This window comes from Xenopus tropicalis, chromosome 6 (assembly GCF_000004195.4).
Source record: "Xenopus tropicalis strain Nigerian chromosome 6, UCB_Xtro_10.0, whole genome shotgun sequence".
Classification (NCBI taxonomy): domain Eukaryota; kingdom Metazoa; phylum Chordata; class Amphibia; order Anura; family Pipidae; genus Xenopus; species Xenopus tropicalis.
In genome coordinates this window covers 96718627-96732153 of record NC_030682.2, presented here as the reverse complement: position 1 = coordinate 96732153, position 13527 = coordinate 96718627, and the positions used below count along the sequence as shown (strand labels likewise).

General features: G+C 43.0%; 1 protein-coding gene across 2 annotated transcripts in view; it reads right to left on the bottom strand.

The window, feature by feature from the left end:
- Positions 1–3658: 3658 nt before the first annotated feature.
- Positions 3659–13527, bottom strand: part of cmahp — a 104699-nt gene continuing 94830 nt past the window's right edge. For both annotated transcript variants that reach the window (XM_012965384.3, XM_002936445.5), the window contains exons 14-15: positions 11159–11286; positions 3659–3776 (exon numbers count right to left, since the gene is read on the bottom strand). In XM_012965384.3, coding sequence (XP_012820838.2) covers positions 11175–11286 — 112 coding nt within the window. In that variant the 3' untranslated portion in view covers positions 3659–3776; positions 11159–11174. The remainder of the gene's footprint in view (positions 3777–11158; positions 11287–13527) is intronic.

Sequence of the window (13527 nt, the reverse complement as noted above, 5' to 3'; positions counted from 1 at the left end):
ATACTTGTGTATGAAACTTGCACTACAAATGTTGTAAATGTTCCCTAGTCAGACACCTAAAGCAGAAATAATAGATTTGGTTTCATTATTCTTCCTGCTACAGGTATAGGATCCGGTATCTGGAAACCCATTATCCAAAAAAATCCAAATTATCGGAAGCCCATCTCCCATAGCATTATAAGCAATTAATTCAATTTTTTTAAAATTACTAATTTTTAAAAATTTCTTTAAAAATGTCCTTTTTCTCTGTAATAATAAAACAATACCATGTACTTGATCCCAACTAAGATATATTTAATCCTTATTGGAGTCAAAACAATTGGCTTTCATTTATGTTTAAAAGATTTTTTAGTAGTCTTAAGGTATGGAGATCTGCATAACAGGCCCGATACCTGGTATAAAGTAATTAGCAGTAAGCAGCAACTACAAAGGGGCAGAGCACTAATGATCTGGTTGCATAAATCAATAAATAAAAATGAATGAATGCAATTCCACTGCTTCTGCTACAGCTCAGAAATACAATTTTCAGAGCTGCATTTTCCCTATTAAAGCCACTATTGCTTTGTGAGGCTGCAATTTTATTGTTATTGTCACGTATCCTTCTAATCAGACCTATTCATTTTCCAGTCTCTCATTTTGAGTCTGGTTGCTAGTGTAATTTGGACTCTAGCAACCATATAGTTGCTACAATTCCAAACTGGAAAGAAATAATTAAAAAAACAAAAATCAAAAATGAAACCAATTGCAAATAGTCTCACAATATCACTTGCATCATAGTCCAAATGTATTGTGTGAGCAACCCATACCCCCCAAAAAGTCCCGGTTTTTAGAGCACATCCCGCTGTCCCGGATAGTTCCATGAATGTCCTGCATTTCCGTAATAAATTACGGAAATGCGGAACATTCATTGACTTATCCGGGACAGCGCGATGCATTGGCGATCCTTCTTCCCCAGCGGCTCCTCAGTGTATGCGGATCCTTCTGCGGCGGTCCCAGGCCCTTTTATAAAGTTGCGCCTGTGGGTATGTGTGACGTCATTACGCACGGGCGCAACCTTATAAAAGGGCCTGGGACCGCCGCAGAAGGATCCGCATACACTGAGGAGCCGCTGGGGACGAAGAAGAAGGGAGCGCTGTGTATGCGGGGGGAGGGGGCTGTCTCTATTGGGGGCACTGTGTATGGGGGGGCTGTCTCTATTGGGGGCACTGTGTATGGGGGGGCTGTCTCTATTGAGGGCACTGTGTATGGGGGGCTGTCTCTATTGGGGGCACTGTGTATGGGGGGACTGTCTCTATTGGGGGCACTGTGTATGGGGGGGCTGTCTCTATTGGGGGCGCTGTGTATGGGGGGGCTGTCTCTATTGGGGGCACTGTGTATGGGGGGGCTGTCTCTATTGGGGGCATTGTGTATGGGGGGATGTCTCTATTGGGGGCACTGTGTATGGGGGGCTGTCTCTATTGGGGGCACTGTGTATGGGGGGGCTGTCTCTATTGGGGGCGCTGTGTATGGGGGGGCTGTCTCTATTGGGGGCACTGTGTATGGGGGGGACTGTCTCAATTGGGGGCACTGTGTATGGGGGGGACTGTCTCAATTGGGGGCACTGTGTATGGGGGGACTGTCTCAATTGGGGGCACTGTGTATGGGGGGACTGTCTCAATTGGGAGCACTGTGTATGGGGTGGGACTGTCTCAATTGGGGGTACTGTGTATGGGGTGGGACTGTCTCAATTGGGGGTACTGTGTAGGGGTTGGGACTGTCTCAATTGGGGGCACTGTGTATGGGGGGAACTTTCTATGGGGGGAATTGTGTATGGAGGCACTGTGTATGGGTAGTACTGTCTTTTAGGCTATTGGGGGCACTGCGTATGGGGGGGCAAACTGGTACATGGTTATAACTCACTTATAACTGACTGCCTTCTCCCTATATTTGTATTTTATATGTAGGAGTTGCTATATTGTTTCCCTTAGGTAGTACAGTATGAGGGTATAGCACATTTGCGTCTGATCCCGCCATTTCATCTATATAAAAGGAGAATTAAAAAAAAAAAAAAAATGGATGGGGTGTGGTAATTGGGGAGTGGCCACAAAAGTGGGCGTGGTCAAAAATTGCCGCGCTGCGCGCACCAAATCTTTTTGTCCCTCTTTTCATTTTTCAAATGTTGGGAGGTATGCAACCCCTTTAAGGTTAAAGAGAAAAATGTGTTTTTTAGGAGTACCTAAAGCTTACAACCAATCAAGGATCAAATTCAAGGTGTTGCTGAATTACAATACCCCTGCAAGCCAAGGTTATGCAGGAGACTGTAGCGATAGTTGTCATATAATATAATAAAGAGGCACATTCCCATTGTTAGGGGGGCCCTTTATAGAAAATATTACTTTTTTATGTTAAAATTAGGGCTTGAAGAGTTAGCCCTATTTTGGACATTTTAAAATATTCAAAGCAGCTTGAGTTACCCCTTTTTACCCTAATTAAAATTATGAGGCACATGATCACCATTAAAATATGAATTTGAATGATAAAATTAAATAGGCTGTAAACCTGAGAATGTAACTGTATTACAACAATACACACTCTATGCGCCTGCAGTTTATATGTGTTTGATCTTAGGGACCCCATGAACAAAATAAGGCTTTCTGTGAAGGAACATACCTGGAACAAAATTCACAAAAGGGGAGTTGATCCAAATTTATACTGTGTTTGCTGTTCCGAAAAGTCACCAAATTCATGTCCTCTTAACATCAGTGTCAGATTTTCTTTTTACCCTACACTATTTTACAAAAGTTGGAGTAACAACGTTTCTACCAATGTAACTCTTTGTTTTTCTATTTATCACTAACGTCAGCAAAATGGAGTTAATAAAATAAAACGTCAGCAATTTTAGAATGTTGTAACTTACATGATTTGCAACTGGTACTCCAAAGTGATGAACATGGCACACAGAGAGGCACACAAACACAGTGTTCTTGAACTAAGAGTGAGAAAACAATGTTTCTTACACTATTAAAGGAGAACTAACCCCACCAGACAAAAGCCCCCATAGCCTGCCCTTAATCGCCCCCCTGCTCCTTTCCCGCAGAGTCTATTAAAGAGAAAAGTGTCCCTGTTTGTAAAGCTGACCTATCTCATAGGCGCCATATTCTGGATCTTTGGATCCTCTTATTTCCCTTCACTGAGAGACAAAGCTTTCTGGCGCAGGCACAGTTAGAATTAATCCCAGACTCGCCCAACTGCGCATGCACCAGAGAGCTCTTGCTGAAGAAAATCCGAAGATCTGGAAGATGGTGCCTGGGAAGTACCTTGTGCTACTTTGCATCTATAGGTCACTTTCCAGACAAAGGCATTTTTACATCTAATAGACACTGTGGGGAAGGAGCAGGGGGAGGGGCAATTGAGCACAGGCTATGGGGGCTTTTGCTTGTGGGTGGGGGGTAAGCTCTCCTTTAAATTTCTTTAGTCCTAATATTATTTCACTCCATCTTTGTGAATACCCCCCCTGGTAATTAGATAAATATTGGAGGTGATCAGTTCCTGTTGAACCAGAAAGACAATTGCTTTTTGAGATTCTAATTTGAGCTGTTAAATGAGTATGCCATTCAAAGAACTTTTACCAACAATGCCCCTATGAATTTTTAAAATGATGTTTCTGGTTTTTTTTTTCTTTGTTTTAACAAGTTGAGGTATTGAGGTTCAGGTATTTTAAAATAAAACTCTTTACATCCGATGTTTCATTCCAAATGTAGCCAGTCGAAGTGTTGCTTACTTGGCAGAGGGTTCATCTGCAAAAGAGTAACATTTTATTTATTCATTTAATCATCAGCAACTTGCCATTCTGCCAGTAGGTGTCAGTAAATCACCACTAATTCCCCTTGTCTATTATGAAGAAAGGCTGAGAGAGGTTTACTTTATTTTGGAATTTACAGGGAGCATGCCACTATCAATGATTCCCTAGCCTGTATGTAGGGAAATGTCTAAATTATTGGTTAACATCAAACTCTGAGTTTTGGATGTAGTTTTGGACTCCAATTTATAGGCTGTATAGACAATTGTATCTTTACAAGATCAATTAAGGCAATGGCAGAGCTGTCAGCCAACCCCACAAGGGAGATAATGATCCAGGCCTGTTGTTTAGGCCTGAATTCCTCTTTACACTTGGGGGGCAAATTTATCAAAATGTAAGTATGTGTGGAAAAAAATGTGGACGTAAAAAAAACAAAACGTGACTTTTCTTCTCGAATGAGTGCCAAAAATTAAATTGTTCCATTCCTTTTCAATGAGGTTAAAAACATAAATGCAGGGTCGGACTGGGCCGACGGGATACCGGGAAAAAACACGGTGGGCCCCGGCGGCCCAGACCCGATCTCTCTTACTGCTCCCCTGGCCGTCTGAGTCCTGCCCTGATGCGTTCCACTTAAGCGCGTTCAGGGGAGGATGTCGGGCGGGTGGGGGGGCCCCTGCGGGGGGTGCAGGGGACACGGCCAACGGGGGCATCTTGGGGGGTGCTGGGCCCTTGGGGCGGCAGCCCCAGTGGGCCCTGCATCCCCTAGTCCGACCCTGCATAAATGTTTTAAAAACTGAAAAAATAAAGTTCTTAGAGACAATTATCATTGACTTCTGTTGAACCTCGTCAGCTTTTACTTGCTGAGCATTTTCTGGCAACTTTTCACAAAATATTTTCTTTAATAAATACAGACTATTCATGGTTCTTAAGAATATGCTCATGCATATTCACATGTGTGTTTTTTCTCGAATCATGTAACAAGCACAAACTTGAATTTTGATAAATTGGCCCACAAATGATAACATGAAAAAAGGTCTCAAAAGGCCTGGAGTGGAATCATTATCTCCCTCATTACATGAGGTTCATTTACAGTTCTGCAATGGATAAAAAAAAGAACTTGACAAACTGGATTTGTTTTCTTAATGAATAGCTTTCCTGGAAGATGTACAATAATGATACATACACACAAGGCCAGTACAAACATTTTAGCACATGGGTTGGCATGGGTCCAAATGAATGGCTTCTCTGTGGTCAGAGGAGCAACTCTGTGTGACATTAATGGACATGTAAACCCTACATTTTCCTCACATTTCCCCCCACCCAATCCATAAAATTTGTACTGCATAATTTTTTTTATACCTGACACTTTATATTTTCCTGCCACTCATGTTGATCAAAGGTTAATTCTTAAGGTGGCCATACACGTGGCGATCTGACGATGTTTCGTGCGACCATCGGTCGCACGAAACATCGTCAGATGTGCCACACACCATTCAGGGCTGAATCGGCAGGTAAGGAGGTAGAAACAATAGGATTTCTACCTCCTTCTGCCGATTCAGCTCTGAAGGGAGATTTTGATCAGGTGCCTTCTATGGCGCCCGATCAAAATTTTCCAACTGGTCCGATCGGCGAGTCGGCCGATATCAGCAGGTTCCTGCGATATCGGTCGACTCGCCGACATACCATACACGAGGTTTCGTACGATATTATCGGTGCGTGTATGGCCACCTTTAGGCTGCAGCATCCCCTTAATCACTTAGGCCCTCCGTTTACCAGCACCATCGCATTTTCCTAAAACAAATAGCTTTGACTCTCACACATCATCAGCAACATTTATTTCTGTAAACATCACTTGCGCTGTGAAGTTCATACAATAAAGAATGCAGGCTTATGTAACACCTGTTTGGCCAGTAAAGGGTAAATACAGGCTAGTATTAGGCAGGGCATGTGTTACATGCGACCCCCCTTTCCCAGGATGGGCCTCCGCTAAATGGGAGATGACCTTTAGGAGCTATTTTGTATATGAGGATGGTGTTGAACTACACCTCCCTGATGCTGTATGGTGTAAATGTAGTAATTAGGACGCCAGAAGGTTCTTTGCTGAATAACTGTAGAACGTTTATTGTCACAGACAAGGTTGAGTCAGGGTAATACTCACAATACTGAAGTAGATGGTACAGCAGTTAGTAACAGTTGTAGTTATGCAAGGCAGGATAACACCACAGTGGAGGTAGATAAGAAGATGTAGGCAACCCTAAGGATGATCACCTAGTACTGGGCCGGATCCCTACAGCAACGGTGGATCAGGGGTAGATACCTAAGACTGACTGCGGTCCCTACAGTAAGGCAAACAGAGCCTGGGTATTGCTAAACCCCGTTACTTTCTCCTATGTTGGAGCGAATGCTGCTCATGCTAGATAGCCCTGACTATCTCACACTATATAGAGTGTGCTATTACAGGATCTATCCTTCTACTAACTTCACCTCATTCACGGGGCCCTGTCCCCGACTTTCACTAGAGCACCAAGGGGCTACTCTAGGGCAGATGGCTTTACTGGGGCCTATTCTGATCCCAGGCTCGATGGAGATGTTCCCTGAGAGTCAGAAGGCAGCCAAAGAGGAAGCCACCCCTCCTTGCTAGACACTTTATCAGTCTGCAAGGGGAGTGGTCATCCTAACTAAACTAATAAGGCACAAGATAGTATGAACTAGATACATGGTGCTTTGCCCAGCAACAGCACTAGGAAATAGGCAGTAGGGATTTAAAGTCATAGGGACGCTAATACCTATGGGTCCCTACACTTACATAGGCCGAACTTACTTTGATAAAAAGTCCTGCTTGGATTGTGCCCTGTAACAGTTAAACTCAGCTCAGGGCAGGAGGTTAGGAGAAAATACATGTTTCTCCAGCACAGCTAGTGTACAGCTAGGGCAGATTTTCTAGGGAAACCAGCAGTGCCATCTTTTCATTAGCTGCTAGACTGGTGGGTGTGGTTTGGTAACCTGAGTTGAGAAGAACTGAGCATGCTCACTTAGCCAAGAGCCAAAATCAATTCCCAATGAAGGGGTAGAGTGGGTTAGAAGAGGAGAAGCAAGCCTAAGTGATTAAGGGGTTGTTGCAGCCTTACTATTAACCTTTGAGTGAAAGGTATTTAAAGACAATTCTTTTGACGCGGGTTACAATTTTTGGACGCACGCAAATCCATGCCTTCCGCAACATTTTGCCCGTCACTATGTGCAACTAATCTGCCTGGCTAGGAAACATTAGGATATCTTGCAAAACTGAAGAGTTTCCTAGCCAGGCAACTTTGGGCAACAATTTACATTATAGCTGGTGGTAAAACATTTTCAAGAGATTAGTTGCCCACGGTAGAGGAGATTTACCATGGCTGACTAATCTCCATATCTTGCCATCACTCTTGCTTTGTCTAATCTATATTTCTCACTCCTGGCTTTATGGATTATTATAATTATGCTGCCCATCCTGTCTCAGCCTGGCCTTACAAACCTAACCATGCCTATGTGTTACCATGAGAAAGGGCTAACCCCATGCAACTTTATTCACAATACGCATTCCCTACCACTTCACCACTGTGGATGCATTCCATGCATGGCAAATTTCGAATCAGAATCAACCACAGAAAGGGAGAAAATACATTTTGGCCATGAGACAAGGGGAAAACCTTGCCTCGGGTGGCATTTTGAAAGGGGTGGCAAATAGTGATCTGTCCCAATCTTTTCCACCTTTCACAAATTTTTCGCTGTTTCGCAAATCTGTGACACTGACACTAAAAAATGACTCCTCAAAATATGAATGTACATAAAAAAGTTGCCTATAGGTCATGTTGATTGATTTTTGCTGAGAGATTTGCTTTTATAAATAATTGTTACTTGAAGTTCCTAAACCTGACTGTTTTGCCAACCTGACTGTCCCTTCCCAGCCTGTCAGTTATAGCTTCTAATGCTAACAGACTCCTGCTGGACAAATATGGCAGCCCCCTTATAGGAGAACATGGGGGATCAGACAGGTAATATAAAAGCATTGGGTAAATACTTTTATGGCAAAAATGAAGGTCATGCAAAGACAATGTTATGATAGATGTAAAAAAAAGGTTTAATTTCTGGTGTCAGTATCTCTTTAAAGTTTTGTGGATTTTTCGCTGAACAGAAACGCCAGAAAATTAGCAAAAGAAAGCCCCAGGAGCACCCCGGAGAAAATACTTACACACCAATGAACACACCAAAAAAAAGTTAATGGAACAAGTTTATTTTTTTAGGTAATATGACTTATAAAGGGAATATAAAGTCCAAAATCACAAATCTTGTGTGTGTTATTTAGACCAAATGAAATAAATATGCAATTAAAAACTGCATGTTACCCTATTCCCATGATATCTCTGCTCACAGCTCCTGTAAACCTACACAGCCAGTGGCTGATATGAAAACAAAGCAAGGGACTGCTCTCTGCCAGACTTGAACAAAAAAAACAAAAGCAGGAACTGTCCTAGAACGAACTTGAGAAAAAAAGCCCAGAACTCTGTTTACTGGTGCTTCATTGGTCTGTTGCTGATAAGACATACCCCCCAACTGTCCCGCTTTTCACGGGACAGTCCCGCTTTTTATGGCGCGTCCCGCTGTCCCGGATAGTTCCATGAATGTCCCGCATTGCGGGACATTCATGGAACTAGCCAGCACAGCAGGATGCGCTGGCTGGAGCCGGACGTTCCGGCTTCTACTGCGGCGTTGCTCGTTATGTGGCTCCTTGTACAGGGCGCAGGCCCTTTTATAAGGTTGCGCACCGTGCGTACGCGTGACGTCATTACGCACGGGGCGCAACCTTATAAAAGGGCCTGGCACCGCCGCATAAGGAGAGAAGTCGTAGAAGAAGGCAGAGCGCCTGTGGGGTACTGTGTATGGGGGACTACTATGTATAGGGGGCACTGTTTATGGTTGGGCTACTGTGTATGGGGGACACTGTTTATGGGGGGGTACTGTGTATAGGGGGGCTACTGTGTATAGGGGGCACTGTTTATGGTTGGGCTACTGTGTATGGGGGACACTGTTTATGGGGGGCTACTGTGTATGGGGGGGCTACTGTGTATAGGGGGGCTACTGTGTATAGGGGGCACTGTTTATGGGGGACTACTGTGTATGGGGGTACTGTGTATGAGGGGGCTACTGTGTATAGGGGGCACTGTTTATGGGGGGCTACTGTATATGGGGCTACTGTGTATGGGGGGCTACTGTGTATGGGGGGGCTACTGTGTATGGGGGGGCTACTGTGTATGGGGGGCACCTGTGTATGGGGGCTACTGTGTATGGGGACTAGTGTGTATGGGGGGCTACTGTGTATAGGGGGCACTGTTTATGGGGGACTACTGTGTATGGGGGTACTGTGTATGAGGGGGCTACTGTGTATGGGGGGCTAGTGTGTATGGGGGGCTAGTGTGTATGGGGGGCTACTGTGTATGGGGGGCTAGTGTGTATGGGGGGCTACTGTGTATGGGGGGGCTAGTGTGTATGGGGGGCTAGTGTGTATGGGGGGCTAGTGTGTATGGGGGGGCTAGTGTGTATGGGGGGGCTAGTGTGTATGGGGGGCTAGTGTGTATGGGGGTACTGTGTATGAGGGGCTACTGTGTATGGGGGGCAAAACTGGTACATAGTTATAACTCACTTATAACTGACTGCCTTCTCTCTATATTTGTATTTTAATGTAGGAGTTGCTATATTGTTTTCCTTAGGTAGTACAGTATGAGGGTATAGCACATTTGTGTCTGATCCTGCCATTTCAACTATATAAAAGGAGTATTTTTGTTTTTAAATGGGGTGTGGTAATTGGGGCGTGGCCACAAAAGTGGGTGTGGTCAAAAAAATTGCCGCGCTGTGCGCACCAATCTTTTTGTCCCTCTTTTCATTTTTCAAATGTTGGGGGGTATGGATAAGAGAATGTCAGGCACAGATAAGGAAGTGAACACACCCACTGTAAGACACTGAGGAATACAGAGCTGTGTTTTAACCCTGTTTTTACTGCTTTGACATCTAATTTCTTATTAGGCTTTTTCCACACGGGGCAGATTCTTGGCCTGAGGAAAAATGCAGGTAGAGAATCAGCCCCTCCACTGGCATCAGCCTCCTACCTCTCCTGCACCCAGAGGCATTGTGTCTGCCTGTCTGCCTGGGTGCATGTACATGGGGCAGATATCAGCTTGAAATGCCCGAGAATCAGCCTCATGTAGCATCAGTGTTATAGTGCTTTCCTATCTCAGGGCTATATATAAACACTGAGTTTACATTTTGACTTTACATCCCCTTTAAACAAAGAGAAAACCTGAGAATGAGCTACTTTTTGTCTGTTTGCATATATTTTACAAGGTTATGGTTGTTTTTTTTTCTGTGCTTGATAATGATGTCACAGAAGGGGTGGGGCCTGTTTGAAGCTAGTTTGTAATCTTTAAAACCTGTTGCGTGTCTGATCCCTGCTTAGAGAACCCAGGCAGTATATACATACTTGCTTCTTGGTGTACTCACACAGCAATATAACATTCAAGTACTATAACATTCAGATACAAGTATGGCATCCCTTATCTGGAAACCCATTTATCCAAAAGTTCTGAAGCAAGACAGATTTACTAAAACGCAAACATTTCTCATTTTTTTTAATTTTAAAATTCAGATAAACTTGTTTCCTCAAATGTCTTACATTTACTAAAAAGTCTGAACTGAAAAAGTCAGCATGAGAAAAGTTGCAGAAAAGTAATGAAAATCCTGAATTTTTCAACTTGTATGAAAACCATGACTTATTCGAATCGTTGCACATAAACCAGTGTAAAAAATCCGAAAACCTCAAAAGTTTTGCAGAAAAGAAGGATCCTCCACGGAAGGGAAAGTGATATCTGCCATTCACTGCTACATGAGCTCAGCAAGTTTTATCTAGTGAATTGGTGGATTTGGATTTTCAGCCATTGGATGCATAGTAAATCTTTAAAAAAAAATTTCCCGCGACTTTTAGTGCTAAAAATCCAAATCGGGAAAAAAAAATCCAATGCATAATAAATAGCCCCCATAGAGTCCAGTTGTAATTTTTTTCAATGAATTACCTTTTTCTCTGTAATAATAAAACAGTGCCTTGTACTTGCTGGTAACTAAAGCCGCATGAATTTATATTGGTGGTAAAACAATCCTATTGGGTTTATTTAAAGTTCAAATGATGTTAGCAGGTCTGGTGATCCAAATTATGGAAAGACCCCTTATCCGGAAACCCTACGTTCAAAGCATTCCGGATAATAGATCCTACACTTGTACTTTGAAAAGCATAATGATGTACAATTGTCAGTGCTGTGTGCTTATAGTGCAGAGATACACATTTGCTCTTTAACTTACCCATAAATATTCAGATTTACATGATATTGCAGTTTTGCAGCGTGGCATCATTTGCCTTCTCTTGATCCAAGAATACTTCCCAGTCAGGAGGAGTTAGGGGCAGCTTAATTTGAAAGTGGTTCCAAAATCTAAACAGGAGAATATATTTGCATTCAGTACTGTATATTACATTTACTGTATATGTAAATAAATTAAGATACTGAGACAAATTTTTGTTTTTTTCACTGTGCATGATGCTTATCAGAAGTATTATTAGAACACATCCATTAGAGGAACAGAAGGCTGCCCACAGTGAGCTGCAGTGTCAGGATGTTACCCACCCAAATCGAGTTTCATGTTGACTCTACACACTTTCTGCCTTATCGTTTGTATATCTGTATAAATTGCAGTTCTTGCTTGCGCATTGCTTGTTTAAAAGGACTTAAGTTAATTTTTTTTTGGCCATATTTTACAGTACTGAGGATTTTTTTTGTCACTTAATTGAAAGTACTTGCAGTAAAATGAAATCTTATTACACCATATTCTTTCTGTAGTTAAACAGGAAATGTTTACTGAATTCAAACACCAAAATATTACTCTATATTCCAATCACCTTCATGCTGATGTGCCAATGGCACAAAACTGAAGTAAACTTCCATTTAAATACATTTACTTCTTTGCTTTTAAGGTAAATTATACGTGGGATTTTGTAGGATGGGTTTAGGTTGGTACTCACTGATAGGACTAATTTAAAAAAAAAATCTACATGAAATATTTGCCATCCGATGCGACATACCTGTGATGTGAACGCTGCGCCTGCATCCGACAAGATAAAATCTGAAGAGAGGTGTCTCTCACTGAAATACTGACTGTTGGAATTATAATATATATAATATATACAGCGCCTTGCAAATGTATGAACCTTGAACAATTCCAATATTTACTGTATAACACATTTTACACTGAAACCTTGTTCATTGATATTTACATTTCAAAGCACTGAAACTCAGCTTTTTATGTGACATTATTTTTGTGTTAGAAATAATGGTATTATTCAAGCACCACATTTAAATATTTATCAATATACTAATATTTAGTGTAGGGACCCATAGGGTTAAGCTCCCTATGGTGTTATCCCTTATCTTTATCTAATCTGTACTGTTATAGGGCAGAGCCCTCTGTACTCAGCTGAAACACTATCCCTAATAGGTTTAGTGCAGGTTGACCACTCCCCTTGGCAGACTATATAGTGTCTTGCACAAGGAAGTGGCTTCCTCTTTTGGCCGCATACCCTAGTAATAAGTCGGGGACAGGGCCCCGTGAATGAGATAAAGCCAGCACAGTTAGTTATATGTAATAGCACCCTCTAGGAGTGGTGAGCATAGATAGCTTATTTAGTAAGGGCAGCACTAGCCCCATCAAAGGAGACTGTAAGGGTTTAGTCTAACCCAGGCTTTGTATGCCTTGCTGTAGGGACCACAGTTAAGACGCAGGATTCAGGCAGTTCCTTACCCTGAACCATAGTTGGCTGGAGGGGATCCGTTCCAGTAAAGGGCATCCATTCCTGGTATACAGCTAATACTCTGCATATCCTATCAAGTGGGTTATACTGTTCCTTAAGGGTCACATCTGCTGTTATCCTCTGTGACCATCCACTGCTGTGTCTGTGAGTATAATCCCTGCTGCACTACTACACTGTGCCTTTGTCCAAATAAACTTGTAATATAGTTAACTATAAAGAATCCTCTGGCGTCCATTATTCTCTATTTGCACTACACACCTCAGCTAGTTGTAGTTCAACTACACCCTCGCTCCACCTAATTCTCCCATATAGCGGAGGCTCACTCCTTTGTATTAAGTGTCGCATGTAACACATGCTCTCCCTTATATTACTAGCCTGGATTTGTCCTTAAATAGGCCAAATAGGTGTTACATTTGGCGCCCAACGTGGGGCCCGAAGGGTTAAATCCATTTTGAAATTTTCGAAGCCATTACCTGAGGGGCTGAGTAAAAGTGTGTGTGTTGCTTTAAATTTTGCTGACAGGCACTGCCGGACGCGATAGGCAAAAGGCGCCTGCAGTCCTGATCGTAAAAGCATAGTACTAATTGGCCGTGGGTTCGGGCTTGAGGATTCCCCCGTGTAATCCCATTGGTCGGTGGAGTTGTCAATCACCGCCCCTAGATTTTGGCGCTCTTTTCCTACGAGATCCCGCGAGAGGCGGGTTGTTTGTGAGATTTGGCCGCCATTTTCCCGAGATCGTGACCTCACGGCGGCCATCTTAGGTGTGCTTCTCATAGAGACCGGACGCGTGTGCTATCACTCTCCTACTCCGGTACCCTAAGCTCACCTTGTGAAGTGCTGTGCGGCTGCCAGTACCCTCAAAACTCTA